The sequence below is a fragment of the Balaenoptera physalus genome (assembly GCF_965194825.1).
Source record: "Balaenoptera physalus genome assembly, chromosome: 7".
In the NCBI taxonomy this organism is placed as follows: domain Eukaryota; kingdom Metazoa; phylum Chordata; class Mammalia; order Artiodactyla; family Balaenopteridae; genus Balaenoptera; species Balaenoptera physalus.
In genome coordinates this window covers 1,437,489-1,455,339 of record NC_138886.1, presented here as the reverse complement: position 1 = coordinate 1,455,339, position 17,851 = coordinate 1,437,489, and the positions used below count along the sequence as shown (strand labels likewise).

Here is a 17,851-nt window from a genome sequence, read left to right as displayed (position 1 = left end):
GGACCTCACAGAGCGGGGATGTCTGGGCTGCCTAATGCCCACCCTCCACACACACATAACCTTCACGCCAAATCTTCAAGAGGCCATGAAACACAGCAGGACCCTATGGTCCTTCCCCGCCATGTCCTTGGCCTGCCTTTTGTCTGTAGAAAAATTTTGTCAAAGAATAAATTTAATCAGAGAAGTGAGAAAATGTGGAAGCAAAGGAAAGTAGTCAAACAGGACAAAATAATAATAGTTTAGTCATTAAACAAAGTCGAGGACCTTTAGTTCCTCCTCAAGGGCTATAGATCATATTCTGAGCCGTATCCTGTGAGCTGTCTTATAGATACTGAAACCCCCGCCGGGTGGAAGAAGTGAACTACATGATGACCAGGCTGTAGCCATGACATAAGCTGCCGCAATTCTGAGAACTGGCCTCAAGGAAATGGGAACAAACCGACCCTGGAACTGAAGACTAACTGTACTTAAAACAATCAAGGGCTTCCCTGGTGGCGCAGTGGTTGAGAATCTGCCTGCCAATGCAGGGGATACGGGTTTGAGCCCTGGTGTGGGAGGATCCCACATGCCACGGAGCAGCTGGGCCCGTGCGCCACAACTACTGAGCCCGCGCTCTAGAGCCCGTGCTCCACAACAAGAGAAGCCACTGCAGTGAGAGGCCCGTGCGCCGCAGCGAAGAGTGGCCCCTGCTTGCCGCAGCTAAGAGAGGGCCCGTGCTGAGCAACGAGGACCCAACGCAGCCAAAAAAAAAAAAAAAAAAAAGCAATCAAGATGATGCTGATGAGACCACCACGTGACTAATTTCAAGCTGATCATCGGAGCTGACCGTGCTGCTCTGCACGTAGCCCCCTCCCTCCGCCTACCCCTGAAGCTCCCCTTTATAAGCTCTTGCCCTTTGGGATTTCCCTGGCGGTCTAGTGGTTAAGACTCTGCACTCCTACTGCAGGGGGAACGGGGTTCAATCCTGGTCTGGGTAAGATCCACATGCCATGCAGTGTGGCCAAAAAAAAAAAAAAAAAGCTCTTGCCCCTTGATAGGCAATGGGGAGTTGGCCTTTGGACATGAGTGTGCCTTCTCCCCCCAGCTGCTGGCCTTCGGGATGAAACAGCCTTTCCTTTCTACCAACACTTGTCTCTCGAGTATTGTGTTTTGAGGGGTGAGCAGTATGAGCCTGGACTTGGTAACAAAAGAATTTGTCTCCAGCGGACCGGCACTCCCTGGAATGTCAAAGGAGGTCCTTCAGGCAGGAGGAAAATGATGCCAGAGGTGGAAGTCTGGGTGACCGCAAGGAATGAAGAGCACCAGAAATGGAAAAAATACATATATATATATATACACACACACACACACACACACATATACACATACATACACATATGCATATGCATACGTGTGTGTATATATACATATAGATAAATATACTGATATATAAATTTTAAAAGATTGTTGAGTGTTTAAAACAATAACAATGTATTGTGCAATTATAAAATAAAGTAAAATGCATGACCACGATAGCCTAGAGTCCAGAAAAAAAGAAATGGAGGGCTGTAAGGGCCTCCTACACTAGGTGAGCCGGTGGAATGTCACGTGAAGGTAGACCACAGGTACCACTGTAAATCCTAATGCAACCACTAAGGTAAGTTACAGCTCATAAGCCATCAGCAGAGAGAAAATGGAATCATAAAAACAAACGAAAAAAAACTTGTTTAATCCAAAAAAAAGGAAGGAGAGGGGAAAGAAAAAGAAGGACAGTTGAGACAAAAGAAAATAGCAAGATGATAGACTCAGAGCCTAACAATACTGATAATTCTGTTAAACGGAAATAGCTAAGCATTCCGGTTTAAAGGCGGAGATTGCCGGATTGGATAAGACAAAGGGCAAGATGCAACTAGGTGCTGCCTCCAAGAAACACGCCTGAGATACAGAACCCCACCTCAGTGAAAAGTGGAAGGATGGAAAGGATCGACCAGCCAGCACTAGTTATGGGGAAGATGGGGTGGCTAGATCAGTAGCAGACACAGCGGGCTGCAGAGCAGAGCGGGTCACTGGGGACAGACAGGGTTACTCCATAAGGAGAGAATTTTAAAGGAATCAGTCCACCAAGAGCGCAGGGCAATCCTAAATGCTGATGTGCCTAATACCAGAGTTTCTTTTCGAGAGCACGTGGAACATCTGCCAAGATAGACCGACATCTCAACATATTTACGCTCATACGACCACGAGGAAATTAAACTGGAAGTCAATCGCAGGAGCAAAGCCTCACGGGGAAGTGACGTGCCCGGCTGGGGGTGCGCTCACGCCGTCTGCCCCCACTGGCTCAGCCAGGGCTCAGACTCCCAGAGGTTTTGCTGCGCTGTCCCTACAACCTGCATATCAGGGACCCCTATTTGCCAACACACAATGCAGTAAGGGGAGCTGAGCCGGATATTCATGGGGCCAGCACTTGAGAGGCCTCAGGGAAAACCTCTCAGAGGGACGGAGGTGGGCGTATCGGCAAACCTGGGAAGAGTGTGGGGTTGCCTGTTCCCCAAGGGGCAGAGACAGGCTGTAACCAGGACTTGGGGGAGATGGTGACGGCCACCCTGCAGGTCTGCCCAGAGCCGGGCCAGAGGAGCTGAGACCCTCTCTGTCCCGGAGCAGGGCAGATGACCCACCCGCACTCTTCCTTACTCGGCCATAGCCCCACTGTTGGGCTGTTTCACTGCGTGTCTAACTGAAACCTTTCTTGCTATCATCCAGGCTCACTGCCCCCAGGTTTGGGTGGGTGGGGATGGTGGGCCGTGCTTGCCCTTACGAGCAGGAGGCAGTGCTGCCCGATGGTCAACCACACGGTTCTGGCATCAGACACACTTAGTTTCAAACCCCAGGTCCACGCTCCCCACGTGGCCGTGGGCAGGTCGCCCCATCGGCGGGCCTCTCTGTTGGGACATGGCAGGGGTGGGGGTTGGGTGGCAGGTGCCCAGCAGAGGGAGCACGGCCAGGCCTGGAGCACGACCTGGGGGATGGGACGCAGGGGGGTGCAGTGCAGCTTCATGGACACCTGGGAAGGAAACCACAGCTCTGCATTCTGCTGCTGCGGCCACAATTACTCAGCAGGTGGGATGCTGGAAACAGGCAGAAGGGGAAGGAAGAAAGGGAAACGGGGCCAGGTGTGCACACCCAGACACACACGTGCACACCCAGACACACACGTGCACAAGCATGCGCATGCTGCCTGGGGTTTGGTTGCTGTCCTGGGAAGGCCTCCCTAAATGTACTGTGAGTACATCCCATGAACAGTCCCTGGACCAATGACCCAGAGAAGAAAGAGTCACTTCCCAGAAGGGTCGTCACACGCAGCTAGATCACACACATCCTGTCCTCGCCGGGGCTGGGTACCATCTTCCCCTTCGCGGGGCGCTGCTGGGCCGCGGGGCTGGGCAGAGGCGGGCTCGGAGATGCGGCCCCTTCCCTTCTGGGGCAGACCCCCCCCGGAACCCTCACACCTCAGCTCCTGAGCTCAATGGAGAGCCCGAAGCTCAGGTGCCCACAAGCCCGGGACACGGGCAGGTGGGAGGCCCAGGCTGTCATCTGTCACCCCAGCCAGGGGTCCCCAGGACACTAGTGGGAAAAAAGTCCTGTTTCTGCTGTAAAATGGGCGTCCTCTTCAGCCTCTCCTCCAGCCTCTGCAGGCAGCTGTGCTCTGCCCTCCTCGGCACGCCCTCCCCAGCCTGAGCCGTGCTCGCAGCCAGCCTTCCACAGGCTTGGCAGGGAGCGGGGCCAGCCTGTGGCAGCCCCGGAAGGGTCGGCGGCTGACTTGCAGCCCACGTCTCAAGAGCAGCTCCCCAGGGCCTCCTGCATCTCCCAGACCTCCAGCTCCGCCTGCTGCCCCACAAGGGCCAGCGCCGGCGCCGGCGCCTGCTTCCACTCATCTAGCTGTGGGGAGGGCCCAGCCTCAGGCTCCCCGCGCCACCCGCCTGCTGCCCCCCGCGGCTCCCTGGCAAGTCCTCAGCTCAGAGAGCAGGCGGTGCCACCTCCAAGAACAGGAGCCTTTTCGGAGGGTCCCCCCGAAGGACCCCTCCATCCAGCCCACCACCTTGCTCCCCTGCCTGCAGCCTCCCTCCTCGCTGGGCCAGTCCCAGGGCTTTCTCCCTCTCCAGGCTCTCCTCCCTCCAATTTCTACAGTTCCCTGCCTGGGGCCTCTGCCGCTCAGCCAACGCCCAAACAGAAGGGGCCTAAAGGTGACACACCTTCAGGGACTCCAGAAAGCTCAGGGACTTCTGCCGGATGTCGGACAGCAGACCTGAAGAAACCACGAAAAGGGGCGGCTGAGCGGCCCGCCCTCGCTCAGCCTCAGCGCTGGGCCTGCAGGGAAACACGCTGGGGAGGGTCCCTTCCCTGCACCTCCTGGGAGGGTGGGCAGGCCTGCAGCCTGCGAGAGAGGGAGACAGAGGCTGCTGCGTCGCCCCACCCTCCCCGGTGCGGAGGGGCTCGCCCTGCCTGACCCTTGGCCACACTCCTCTGGGAGCAGGGACCCCAGTCTGCAGACACGTGACCAGGGCCAAGAACACAGGCTTCGCTGCCAGACAGGCCTCAGCTCACCACACATCCGCTGGGTGACCTGGAACAAAGCGCTAGCCCATCAGAGCCTCCACGGGGACATCCCTGTAGTGAGGTGATCTAACACCTGCTCAGCAGGGGTAGCCCTTACGGTTGCCCTAATTACAATCACAGCCCAGCGGGTACGCGGTGACACAGGCGGAGGGTCACAGCCCAAGGCCTCCCTGGGATCTCTGGGACTGTCCAGAGTGCGCGCACAGAAACCTCAGGCTCCCCAAGGGCGGCCGAGGGCGTCTGTTCCCCTTTGGTGGCTCCGAGGACCCATCCTGGCCCTGCGGAGGCTGCCTAGGTCAAGGCGGGGGTGGGGGGTGACTCTACAGTCAGAGGGTGGGGCGGCCGGCGGGCTCCCTCCTTGCCCCGCCCTCCATCTTCTCTGCCGACCCCAGTGACAGCCGTCAGAGGAGGGCACGCAGGACGGCCACTCCCTCCTGGTGGCTCTTGGACAAGCTCCTGGGTCGTCACTGGCCAGTGTGCCGAGAGGGTAACTTCCTCCCGACTGTGCCCTCCTTCCCAGAACAGAGTGGCTCAGCTCTCCACGCTAGAGCGGCCGAAGAGCTGTGAACGACGGCTACACCTGCTCCTGGGCGTTTCCTCGGCCGCTGAGGAAACTCTGAAGCACCGAGCCCAGGGGAGGGGCAGGGGCTCTGGCCCCCTAACGTGCTGAGCACTAGGGGTGACGCTTGGCGTGCTCGCTCCTGCTCCCAGCTGACTGGCCACGTCGGGAAATGAAGACACTTTGCAGAATTCCTTTAAGGTGTCTGTTCTGAGCTGCAGTTCCCTCGAGAAGGGAAAACTCCTCCCTTGCTTTTGTCTGTGGCCCTTGAGAGAGGGTGAAGCCGGAGGTGCCCAGTCCCCCACCGAGTTCCCACTGACCCTCCTCCAGGGCCCCAGGAGCTTCAGAGACCCGAGGCCCCCAGCGCTTCAGCCCGCAAAGGGGAGTTTGTGGTCATCTGTGGCCAGGCTGGCACCCCCGACAGGTCACCAGGGAGACACGGGCTGCGTGTCCCTGAGCTCTGAGCTGTGACCCAGGAGAAAGCAAGCCATCCCCGAGGTGGGCGCGGCCCTGGCTGGCCAAGCAGCTGGCAGTCACCCTGCTGAGCAGAGGATGGCACCGGCCTTGCTCCCCAACTCATGACGACAATCGGGGAGGAGCCCCAAGAATCCAGCACGACCTGCCCCCCAAGAGCGTCTGGTGGCCGTGAGGGTTAACACACACTCAACACGTGGCGATGAGGACGAGGACGAGGACAGGCGTGTTCTCGGTGATAGGGCTGTGGTCGGGGACCCACGGCCTCAAACCAGAACGAAGCCGAGGGGGCCCCGCCTGGGTGTGAGGCCGCCGTGTCTGAGGGCTGGAGCCTCCCTGTCCGACCACAGCCGGCAGCTGCCCGCGCTGCTTACATTTAAACTCAAAGGAAACAAAAATGTAAAATTCCACCTTCAGTGGCACTGGCCACGTCGCAGTGGCTTCACAGCCACATGTGGTTGGTGGGCACCATGTTGGAGAGCCCAGAATTGAGACCATTTCTCTCATCGGAGAAAGTTCTATGGGACACACTGCCGCCAGTGGTGAAAGCCGGAGCCTGGCCGACTCATCTGGGCTCGAATCCCTGCTCTGCCGTTTACTGGCGGGTGGTGATGGCTTCTCTGAGCGCTGGGTTCCTCCTCCGTGAATGTGGGCATGAGGATGGGACCTGCCCCGAGGTAGGGCGAGACCCATGAGATGTCGTGTGTGACACGCAGCTCCGGGCCCAGGGGCCCTCGGGGCCCTCAGGACGTCATTCATGCTTTCAGCAAATATTCCCCAAGTACTCCCGGCCTGGCAGGCACTGTGCCAGGAGCCGGAGCTGCCACGAAAGCCAGACTCTCAAGTTCCTGTGGGCCACAGAGACAGAGGCACAAACACGAGTCTCACTCCCACCAGGCACGCCGAGCAGCAGCACCTGACCCAGCCCAAGTGCTATCTGGGAGGCTTCCTGGAGGAGGCGTCTGGCGGGAGCGCTGCGCAGGCACCCTGGTCTGTGCTCACTGCTTGGCTGTCCGGGCTCCTGAGATCCTGCTCTCAGCCACTCCAGGCAGGAGCAGCTCAGATTTCAGATGATTCTTTGGGGCTGCCTGCAGCCTCAGGATAAAGAACCGCTGTCAGAGAATTTCAGTCCACAAATGCACTGAGAGGGGCGCTGCCCAGCCCTGTCCAGAGGACAGCGTGAGGGCAGCTGGGGCTCCGCCCCCTCACGCGGGAGGGACTGAGAGCTGAGGGCCCGTTGTCCAGCTACCTCCCCGCCTCCCTGCAGGCAGAACTGGGAGAGCAGCTGTTTTTTCTGGAAGATCGGGCCCTGGGCCTTCTGGGGGTCATGGGGGGATGGGGCCTGGCCGACAGCTCCGCCCACACAGACCTCAGAGGCTCCTGGAGGACGTCCTCGTCCTCGTGGGAGGCGGCAGGGTGGGGAGGGAGCGCTCTGCCCTGTCTCTTTTCCCTGGAGGGCACAGCAGGGGTGGGTGGGCCCCCTGGTGGCCAGCCGGGCACCCTCCCACCAGGCCGCTCCTTTCTCAGGAGGGCTATGGCCCAGCCCCTTGCCCAGCCAAGAGGTACCCCTGGGGAAAGGGCAGCTCTGCACAAAGGGGCTGCTGACCTCAGTTTTCGTTTGCCCTTGCCCTGGTACCCAGGCTACCACTCGAGGGGGTGAATCGTGGGAAAGCTCGCACCTTCCCCACCCCTGATGTGTGGTCCACCATCCGGGGCTTGTCCTTTCAACCAGCAACTGACGGGTTTCCCCCTAGGGATGCTGAGAGGATGCCCTTCTCTGCCCTCACCATGGCATCCAGGCGGGGCTGCCTGTCCCCCGAGGCGCTGTACCACCTCCCTGCCGCCACGCTGGGCATCGCCTGCCCACCCTGCGTGGGTGGACACAAGCGTACAGGGCGCACGTGGGCTGTGCGTCCCGGGAGGACGGAGTGAGCTGGCGCTGGGCACCAGGAGTGAAAGCTAAGGGCACTGCAGTGCTCGGCCCACCTGCTTTCTGTCTTAACTCCCTGAGTCCCTGCGTTACGCCATTTTACAGACAGGGCGCAGCTGATGGTCCAGAGGGGCCAGGGTTGCCCAAGCTCTCCCAGCTTTCTGGAACAGACGGCGGTGCCCAGTTTCCCGGTTCCAGCTCAGCCAGAAGGATGGAGAGGGGTGGATAGAGAGCTGGCATCTGAGCCCAAGCCCTGGTCCCAGCCCGTCCCTGGGCGCCCCAGGCAGCTCACTGCTCCTCACTGGGCTGCACTTCCTGGACGAGGAGGGGCTGGAAATGTCTACCCTCTTCCGGGTAGATTCTCCCCCTGGGCACTTATTGGCCAGGACCTGACGTGCTATGTGTTGTCACGTGTGTGTCTTCTGACCACCTGCCCCACCCTCCCCAAAAGGCAGGCACCTTGAGGGCAGGGCCTGGTGCCCGGTCAGTGCCAGGCTCAGCAGGTGCTCAGCGAGCTTGTTCTGAGTGAGCGCCGGGAGGATGAACCAAGGAACCAGGGGCTCCCCAGCAGCCCCTCCCCAGGCTGGGAGAGTCTCCCAGAGCGACGGGCAGGGGGATGCGGTGGCACAGAGCCTCCTGCCTCAGAGGGCCCGGGGCCCCTTCTACACACACACATACACACGCGCGTATACACACGCACGTGCACGTGTCCAACAGCACACGTATGCCCCACCCCGGTGGGCTTGAGGAAGCCTGGTCTGCAGGAGGGTTTTGGCAGCCCCTTGAGGGCTTTGGCCCCAGGCCCACGCCCTGCCTGGCCTGAGGGCCCTCTGTCTTCCAGGGAGGGGCAGGTGTCCGTCAGGGAGGCCGCTGCCGGGCAGCCCCTTGGGAAGCTGCTCGTCCTCGAGGGGTCTGCCACACCCCGTGCTGAGACCCCAGGTCTGTGGGACGCCAGAGCCCTGGGCTGAAATTCCTCCCTTCCCTCCCGTCCCCTCACCCAGGCACCAGGGGGAAACCCGGGGCTTCTAACTGTCCCCGGGCCTTTCGCAGGCCACTGACCCCACACACCTCACTGCCCCCCTTGTGAGATGGGCGACTCCAGCCCGCCCCGTACGGAGGTGCAGGTTTTATCTGGGGCTGCTCCCGAGCGGGGCAGGGGTTGGGGCTTTGTTCCGAACGCACCTGCAGTGCCCGATTCTCCTACAGACAGACGTGAGCACGTTTTATTCCCGTTCTTAAAACTTTTGAAGAAAACCAACTGAAAAATGAGGCTTAAACGGCAAATCACATCCCAGGCCTTTCAGAGTAGTGCTCGGTCCCCAGCACCGTGCCAGGGCCCTCCAGCTGCCCCCGCCCTGAGCCCCCACTGGACAGGGCATCCCACAGTCCAGCCCACACCCCACTCCGCACACGCTGGGGCTGAGGCCCAGCCTGCTGCCACGAAAAAGGCCCGAGCCCAGGAGGGCACCAAGCGGGAGCACCGCCCCCCCGGCCCTGGCTGTGCACCAGCCCTGGGGCCCTGGGCCAGCCTCCTCAGCTATAACGGGGGAGAAACCCTTCGGCTCAAAAGCGAAGGCAGAAGGCTGGGCCCCGGGAGCAGAGCTGTTGATGAAACAAGCCATTGACTCTCGAGGGAACAAACAGTCACAACAGAAGCATGGCAAGAGCACATAGCAAGCGGCTGGGCCCTGAAAGCCTCCAAAAAACTTTAATACTGATGCGTGGGTGCTACCCACATAGAATAGCATCTTTCTACACCCGCAGAACCTTGCCGAGCGTCAGGCAGTGGAGGGGGTCCCCAGCGGACCTCCCTGGCCACCCGACCAGCCGGCCCAGGGCCTGTCCGCAGGCTCGCCCTTACCACAGCTCCGGAGGGTCCAGGGCGCGACCAAGCCCGCCCGTCCGGCCGACCGCATCTCTTCCAGCCGCAGGGAGCCGCAGCGGGGGTCTGGCGTGGCTGGCGCCCCGAGTGAGCTGGGGACACACAAACACCTGTGTGAGCAGCGAACCCTCGAGGCAGGAGACAGCTGAGGGCTGGGGGGCGCGGGGTGGTAATCTGGGCTCCTGCAGACCCAGTGTCCAGGGAGACCCAAGGGCCAAAGGCGGGATGGGCCTGGGACCAGAGGGCCAGGAGGGCAGTGGCGAGCAGGCGGGGCCTGTAGGTGCCCACACCCTCAGGATCTCCCAGCTCGGCAGGGCCTGGTGTGTGAGCGGCGACTCAGGGCTCTGTACTCGGACCCGGGGGGACCAGCACCCAGCAGGAGCGCTCGGCGTCCACGGTCACCATCGGTGCTGGGGCCAGCATCAGAGCGCCCTTTGCCCAAAAGCCCTCGCCTGCCCGGGGTCTGCTCCTGCAAAGCGGCTGCTCTGGCAGTGACGGGCATGGGGCATGTCCTCTGTCTCTGTCCCCTCGGCCATCTGCTAAGGAGGACCGTCCACCAGGCCCGGAGTGGAGCAGGGCCCACATCTTAGCTCTCAGCCTCAGCACCACCTTCTCATGCCGGCAGTGCCGCCCTGTCCACAGAGGGGCCTGAGCCGGCCGGATGACCAAGGAGGCCGGGGTCAAACGGGTCCAGTCAGACTCAGAGACCTGCCCTCCATCAGGGCGAGCTCAGCCTCACCCGGGGCTGCCCAGCACGTCCGCCACAGGAGAAGGAGGAAGGCGTGGCCTTGGGCCCCCCCGAGAGGGCAGCAGCCCAGGTGGGGCGGGAGAGCCGCCGGGCACAGGTGGGCTGCAGCTGCCCGGATTAGGGGCTTGGGGCACAGATGACTGTGCAGCCCAGGTGTGTGTGCCGGGCTCGGGCGAGCGGTGCCGACAGCCTGCCTCACTTCACGTCTCATCAGCACACGCGGCTGTCCCTCCTGCACCCAGTGACCCAGGATGCCCTTGAGTGACCAAAGACACCGGCCACACCTGCGCACCATGGAGACGGGCCCTCCTCCCGCCCCACAGGTGTTCGCTGAGCACCTGCCGTGCTTCCCAGGTGACCCACCACCCCGCCCCTACCCCACAGCTCACGGTCCTGCCGGGGAGGTGGCGTGAAAAGACTGTTCCAGGACGAGGGAGCGGCCCTGGGGCCCAGACGAGAAATGCTGAGGAGGCAAGGGCTGGGCCCGGGGGCTGACCCTGGGATGACCCCAGGATGCTGGGGCAGGAGCACTGACCGCGGGCTCCGATGGTCAGGGGTGGGTTCCTGGAGGCAGTGGCAGCAGGGGCTGCTCCAGGAATGCGTAGTCATGGAGACAGGGGGACTCTCTAGCTCCCTCCTTCCCAACCCAGAACTTAGGATGCAATAACCCCCACCTGGGATCAACAAAGGGCAGGAAGGAGCTGCGTCCTCCAAGGCTGCTTAAAGGGAATGCCATCAGTCCACAAGCCCTTCTCCCTCAATTGTCTAAAGCAGGGATGGCAAGCATTTCCCACAGAGGGACAGACCGTCAGTGTTCAGGCTTTGCAGGCCACACGGTCTCTGTCTCCGTGGAAACCACTCAGCTCTGCCTTTGTAGCAGGAAAGCAGCCACACTCGTTATGTAAATGATGAGCATGGCTGTGTGCCAATAAAACTTTATTTACAAAGACCAGCGGCGGGTCTAAGGAGCTGTGGCTTGCTGACCACTGGTCTAGATTCTCTAGGGCAGTGGTTCTCAAACTTCAGCGAGCATCAGAATCGCCTGATCACTGGGCCCACCCCCAGCATATCAGATTCAGGCGGGCTGGGATGGTCCAGGCACTCTGCATTTCTAACGAGTTCCCAGGGAACAGTTTGAGAACCACTGGCCAGGGAACGGGTGTAGCAGAAAAACTGGGGGCTCTGGAGTCCATACCCTGGGTCTGAAACTTGGCTTGTCCTCCCCCAGGCTACCTGACCTTGGGCAAGGTCAATTCTCCTCCGCCAGCCTCAGCTTCCCCATCTGTAAAATGGGGATGAGCACACACCCCTCAGGGTTGCCGCAAGCACTGCACGAGGTGCAGGGAGGCCTGCGGGGTGACGGCAGGCACACAGCTGGGGCACACACTCCTCTGTCCTTCCTTCCAGAGATGCCGGGGTGGACTGGGTGTGAGGGGCCCAAGCCCCATGGGGGGTGGGAAGCCCTGGCGTCCTCACCACGTGATGCTGGTAACAAGCTTGGCCCCCACCCGGCCACTGAGCACTGTGGCCCCAGCAGGGAAAGGACTCGGTGGAGGAGACCCACCCCGACTCAGGAACTGGCCTGAGAGGCGGCAGGACGGGCCAGGCCCTGGAGAGGAGAGCTGTGACCTGCATCCTTGGACTCACTCGGCAGCGAGGGAGGTGACCAGAGGCACGGCCGCAAAGCAGCCCCGTGAAGCAGTGAGTGGAGACTGCTAGTTTAGAAGACTGGGCCAGGCCAGGTGCCTTCAGGAGGCCTGAGAGGCCCAGCCAGCCCCTGGGCCCTGACCCCTGGGCTCCAAGGGTGCTGGGCCGTTCAGGGCACGGCTCTAAACGACTTTGACCTCCTCCTGTCTCTCCCTGCCTGGTCAGGCTGAGGTGGGGAGGGAGATGCAGTGCCCCTGGTGGGAAGGTCCCGGACACCCCTCGGCTTTGACACCTCCTGGGCCTGAGCCCCTGGGACCTTGCTGGCTGTCCAGCAGCGGGACACACAGCTGTAGGCTGTCCGCCTTAGAGCCTAGGGCACCGAAATTAACCTCTGGAGAATTCTCCCACCTGTCTCCCCTTCTCAAGCTCTAGACGGGCAGCGGGGGTGGGGGGTGGGGGGTGGGGGGGGGTGGGGGGGTAGGTGCAGAGGACGTGAAGTCCAGCCCGATGCTGACCCCTACTGGTGGCAACAATTCAGTTCCAGTAACTGCACTGAGGCCGGGCAGGGGAGGGTCTGGGGGAGGGGAGGGAGGGTGAGGCAGGGCTGGGGGAATCAGGGTGGATTCGGGGCCACCCCCCATCTCCAAGGGGGGACTCTGAAGCTGGTGGGGGGGCCGTGAATGTGCTCAAGGTCACCAGCTTTAAGCACAGACCTGGGATCTGCACTGACCCCCGGAGGCCCTAGGGCAGCCCCACGTAGGAGGGCAGCAAGCCCAGGAGAGACCGGGTGAAGTGGGTGGCGAGGAGCCCCTGGCATCCCTCCCAGTGGGTTCCGGCCGATACTGACAACGAGCAAGGCCAGCCCCCTGGAGACCACCCACTGGCCTGTCCTCCTCTGGAACCCCCTCCCCCGCCCCGGTTCTGAGCTGTCCAGCCTGGAGTCCCGGAGGACGAGGACGTGTGGCCGCACAAGGTGAGAGGGCAAGCAGGGAGGGCTTGCCTGGGGGCCAGGCAGGGACGGCTGCCCCATGGCGCTTCAGCCCCAGGACGGAGAGGGGAGGGGGCCAGGGGTGTCTGACAACCTCCTGGTGCAGGTGCCAGGGAAGGAGGTGGGTGGAGCTGGGGACCAGCAGGGCACCAGTGGCAGGTGAGGACTGGACAGGGACCCGCGCCTGCAGGAGCCCCTGGTCAGGCGGGCGGGCGATGTGGCAGAAGGAACAGTTCTTGGGGCGGGAGAGGGGTGCGTCCTTGCAGAAGGAGACAAGCATGTCCCCGAATCCTGGGAAGACTGGGGGCCACAGCTGCTCAGGGAAGGCCAGATGACAAGAAAGCATCTCCCCCGCGCAGCCCAACGTTTGGAGCCCTCGTGGACAGAACCTGCCCCGGGCTGGAGGACGCCCCCCTCCTAGAGGGGCTGGTGGTACAGAGCGGGGACACTGGCTGCTGGGGGAAAATGAGCTGGAGGACAGAGAGGACAGCAGCTGGACCTCAGGGGGAGGCCGGCCGAGACTCTGGGGGCCTGGGGTGAGGGCCGGAACAGCAGAGGGTCCCCAGGAGAGCGGCTGGCCCGGGGTGGTGGCTACTGAGGCCACACTGCAGACCCAGGCTGGGCTGGACCCCAGTGCCCCTGCCCCGGGCCGGCCATCTGTCTGTAACTGGGCCCGTGCAAAGGGACCTGTGTGAATGACCCCAGAGGAGGCCAGTGCTGGAGACGGAAGTCATGAGAAGGTGCAAGGGGCTGTGGACGGGTGGTCCTGAGAACTCGACATGGGCCACCGACCCGGGTGGAGGGCTGCCTGTCTCCGTGTCCCCCAGACACAACCAGCCTGCCAACCACAAGGGGACGCCTGGCCGACAGTGTTTCCACATGGCCCACTGGGCACAGCCCCGCCAGAGGCGTCCGAGGCCAGCACCTCTCCCCGGACCGGTCAGGAGCCACGTCACTGGACCTGTTACGGGCTCCGTCACGGGCCGGCGGCACCCACCCTGGGGACACAAAGCTGCTCAAGAGCGGCGCCCAGGCTTACCTGCCTGCGAAGGGGCTGAGGGCCTGGAAGGAAGCCACATTTCTCGCCAGGCTCTTGTCCAGCTCCGAGCGCCCATCCTCCATGAAACCTTTGGAGAGACGGGCACCGGTGTGCTGGTCGGCGGGGAGTGAGGACGGGGCCCCCACCCCCCTGGCAGGAGGGACCCTGGTCCTTCTTTCTTGCCCCTCTGCAGGAGGCAGGGCAGAGAGGTGGTGGGCACGTCAGGCTCAGGACCGGACCCCACCCCTCCCCCAGCCAGAGGCAAGATGGTGACAACAGCTGCAGAGGGACAACTTCTGTGGTCTTGTCGTTGTACCCCCGCCCCTTTCAGGAGAAGAAACCCAGAGGCAGGGAGAAAGCGGGGTCCCCCTGGCCACCGACGGGGCAAGTGGTCATCCACGGCCCCGGGGCCGGCCCTACCTTGGGGCTTGCTGGCCTGGTGGCCCCTTGGGCTCACGCTCTGCGGCCGTTCCCAGCCAGGGCTCCAGGGCAGTGTCTCAGTGTCCGGGAAGCAGGTGGTAGAGAGAAGCGGCCTGGCCCGCATGCCCGCCCAGTCCCAGGGTGCCCCTCCGCCCACGTTGGGCACCAGGGCTCCGGGGCAGGCTGGCGTGCTGGAGCTTGAGGGCGGCGGGCCTGGGACGGGCCCCCCCGGTGCGTCTGTCGCCTCGGACCTGCGCAGCCTGTCGGTGAGGACGTCGATTCGCTGCTTCAGGATGTTGGCCATGGTCTCCAGGGCCTGCAGCCGGGCCTGCTTGTACCGGAAGTGCAGGGGGCCCGGCGTGCCCAGGCGCTCGGACTCCTCGGGGTCCAGGTAGATGCACAGCCCCGGGCTTGGGTAGTGGGTGGTCAGGTCCTGGAGTTGCAGGGGGCCCAGGGAAGAACTGGCCGACGTCAGCAGGGGGGCGCCCTCCCAGCCATCTCGGGGGCCTCCCACCTCCAGAGTCTCAGCCGGGTTCACGGCTCTGTTCAAACACAGGCAGAAGCTGCAGGGAGAGAGGGGAAGAGGGTCAGCCCTAGGGCACCCTCTCCAGGCGCGTGGGAAACACGCGTGTGCGGGGAGGCCCATAGCAGCAGCTTCCGTGCCAGGCCCAGAGTCTATTCACTGCGTCTCTTTATGACCAGGGGGTGATTATGGTGCATCCATAGGACAGACCACACGTGGCTGTTAGAAAGAAGGAGGACGGTTGGCAACGATTTCTTGGATATGGCACCAAAAGCACTGGTAACAAAAGAAAAAAATAGATAAACCGGGCTACTTCAAAATTAAAAACTTATATGCATCAAAAGACCCAATCAACAGAATGAAAAGACAACCTACAGAATGAGAGAAAACATTAACAAACCCAGATCTGATCAGAGATTACTCCCCTGAGTATATATCCTACAACTCAACAACAACAAAAACCCAAATAACTTGATGAAAAAACAGGCAAAGGACTTGAATAGACATTTCTCCAAAGAAGACATACAAATGGCCAAGAAGCACGTGAAAAGATGCTAAACATCACTGATCATTAGGGAAATGCAAATCAAAGCCACAATGAGGGACTTCCCTGGTGGTCCAGTGGTTAAGACTCCACGCTCCCAATGCAGGGAGCCCGGGTTCGATCCCTGGTCGGGGAACTAGATCCCGCATGCCACAACTAAAGATACCGCGTGCCGCAACTAAGACCCCGTGCAGCCAAATAAATAAATAAAAATAAATAAATAAATAAAATTTTAAAAAGCCACAATGAGATACCACCTTACACCCTTTAGGATGGGCACTATTAAAGAAAAAGAAAAGAACAAGTGTTGACAGGGATGTGGAGAAGTTGGAACCCTCGTGCACAGTTGGTGGAATATAAAATGGTGTAGCTGCTATGGAAAACAGCATGGAGGTTCCTCAAAAAGTAAACATAGAATTCTCACATGACCCAGCAATTCTAATTCTGGGTGTATATCGCAAAGAATTGGAAGTAGGGGCTTGAAGAGATGTTTGCATACCTATGTTCACAGCAACACCATTCACAACCAAAAGGTAGAAGCAACCCAGGTGTCCATCAACAGATGAATGGATAAACACGGTGTGGTCCACCCATACAATGGAATATCATTCAGCCTTAAAAAGGAAAGAAATTCTGAAATAGGCTACAACATGGATGAACCTTGAGGATATCGTGCTGAGTGAAATAGGCCAGTCACAAAAGGGTCCCGGAAGGAATCAGGTTCATAGAGACAGAAAGTAGGACGGTGGGGCCCGGGGCTTGGCGGGGGGATGGGGAGCGAGTGTTTCACGGGGACAGAGTTTCCGTTTGGGAAGATGAGAAAGTCCTGGAGATGATGGTAGTGATGTTTGAACAGCAGTGTGAATGTACGTAATGCCCCTGAACTGTGCGCTTAAAACTGCTTAAGATTTTACGATCTTAACAAAATTTTACAATTTTGTCATGTGTATTTTACCACAATTTTTTTAAGTGGAAAAAAAAAAAAAAGGACAGAGTGAAGCACGATGAAGGACCTGCAGCCTCCTCCAGCACAGAGATAGCCCCCCCTCCAGCACAGAGATAGCCCCCCCTCCAGCACAGAGATAGCCCCCCCTCCAGCACAGAGATAGCCCCCCTCCAGCACAGAGATAGCCCCCCCAGCACAGAGATAGCCCCCCCTCCAGCACAGAGATAGCCCCCCCTCCACCACAGAGATAGCCCCCCCTCCACCACAGAGATAGCCCCCCTCCAGCACAGAGATAGCCCCCCCTCCAGCACAGAGATAGCCCCCCCCACCACAGAGATAGCCCCCCCCAGCACAGAGATAGCCCCTCCTCCACCACAGAGATAGCCCCCCTCCACCACAGAGATAGCCCCCCTCCACCACAGAGATAGCCCCCCCTCCACCACAGAGATAGCCCCCCTCCGGCACAGAGATAGCCCCCCCTGTGGCACAGAGATAGCCCCCCTCCGGCACAGAGATAGCCCCCCCTCCGGCACAGAGATAGCCCCCCCTCCACCACAGAGATAGCCCCCCCTCCACCACAGAGATAGCCCCCCCTCCAGCACAGAGATAGCCCCCCCCAGCACAGAGATAGCCCCCCCTCCAGCACAGAGATAGCCCCCCCTCCAGCACAGAGATAGCCCCCCCTCCACCACAGAGATAGCCCCCCCTCCAGCACAGAGATAGCCCCCCTCCAGCACAGAGATAGCCCCCCCTCCAGCATCGTGTCCAGCAGAAGGAGCCAGACAGCCCGGAGCCCCTGCCGGCACTTCCCACGGCGCAGGGCTGCCCTCGGGTGTGAGCGGTTTCTCAGCCCCAGTGCAGGATACACATGTGCTCAGCGTGCGAGCATTCACTGAGCTGCACACCTAGGACCTGTGGACCTAGAATCTTGGGGAGAAGTGCGCACTTTAAAGGCAAATGAAACAAAAGGGATCCGGAGAGGGAGACTTCCAGGAGCCAGGGGCCAGGGCAGGGTGTCCATCCCACTGAGGTGGACAGGTGGGGGGTCGAGGGGCTGCAAAGAGGGGTGGGCGCTGAGCTCCAAAGGGTTTAGCCCAAAGCCCCCTCCCAGAACTCTGGCTGCCAAAGACCCATCCAGGAGCCAGGTTCAGAGCGAGCCCAGGGCAGGAAGCTCCCGGTGGGCGGCATCTTGTGGGGACCCCCCGGCCATAGCCTCTGGGCCAGCTCCTCCCCCTAGCCATGGGCGGATGATACCCTAGGAGCCTGGCTGTGAGTTCCCCCTCCTTCATTGGGCAGGTGGCCGGGAAGCCCATGGGGCACTCCCCGGAGCCCTTCCCCGTGAGGGCAAGCGCTGGGAAGGCCAGCCTCTAGGGAGCCTGGACGCTCAATCCCCCCAGCAAAGTGGGGGAAGGTCTCCAACCCTGCACTTCAAGATGCTGCTCGGGGAGCGGCCTCCTGGACGGTTGCCCCAGAGAAATGAAAACATACGGCAGTGAAAACAAAGCAAAAACGAAAGCAAGGGAAAAGAAAACAAACCCAGAAAATAAGCGTTGGCGAA

At 60.8% G+C, this 17,851-nt stretch overlaps 1 protein-coding gene across 1 annotated transcript in view; it reads right to left on the bottom strand.

Moving 5' to 3' along the window:
- The window catches only part of CCDC187 (coiled-coil domain containing 187), a 45,177-nt gene that overhangs the window by 11,881 nt on the left and 15,445 nt on the right, over positions 1-17,851 (bottom strand). Inside the window, exons 7-9 of the mRNA XM_082469322.1 lie at positions 14,281-14,843; positions 13,861-13,948; positions 9,418-9,530 (exon numbers count right to left, since the gene is read on the bottom strand). Of these exons, the coding sequence (XP_082325448.1) occupies positions 9,418-9,530; positions 13,861-13,948; positions 14,281-14,843 (764 nt within the window). The remainder of the gene's footprint in view (positions 1-9,417; positions 9,531-13,860; positions 13,949-14,280; positions 14,844-17,851) is intronic.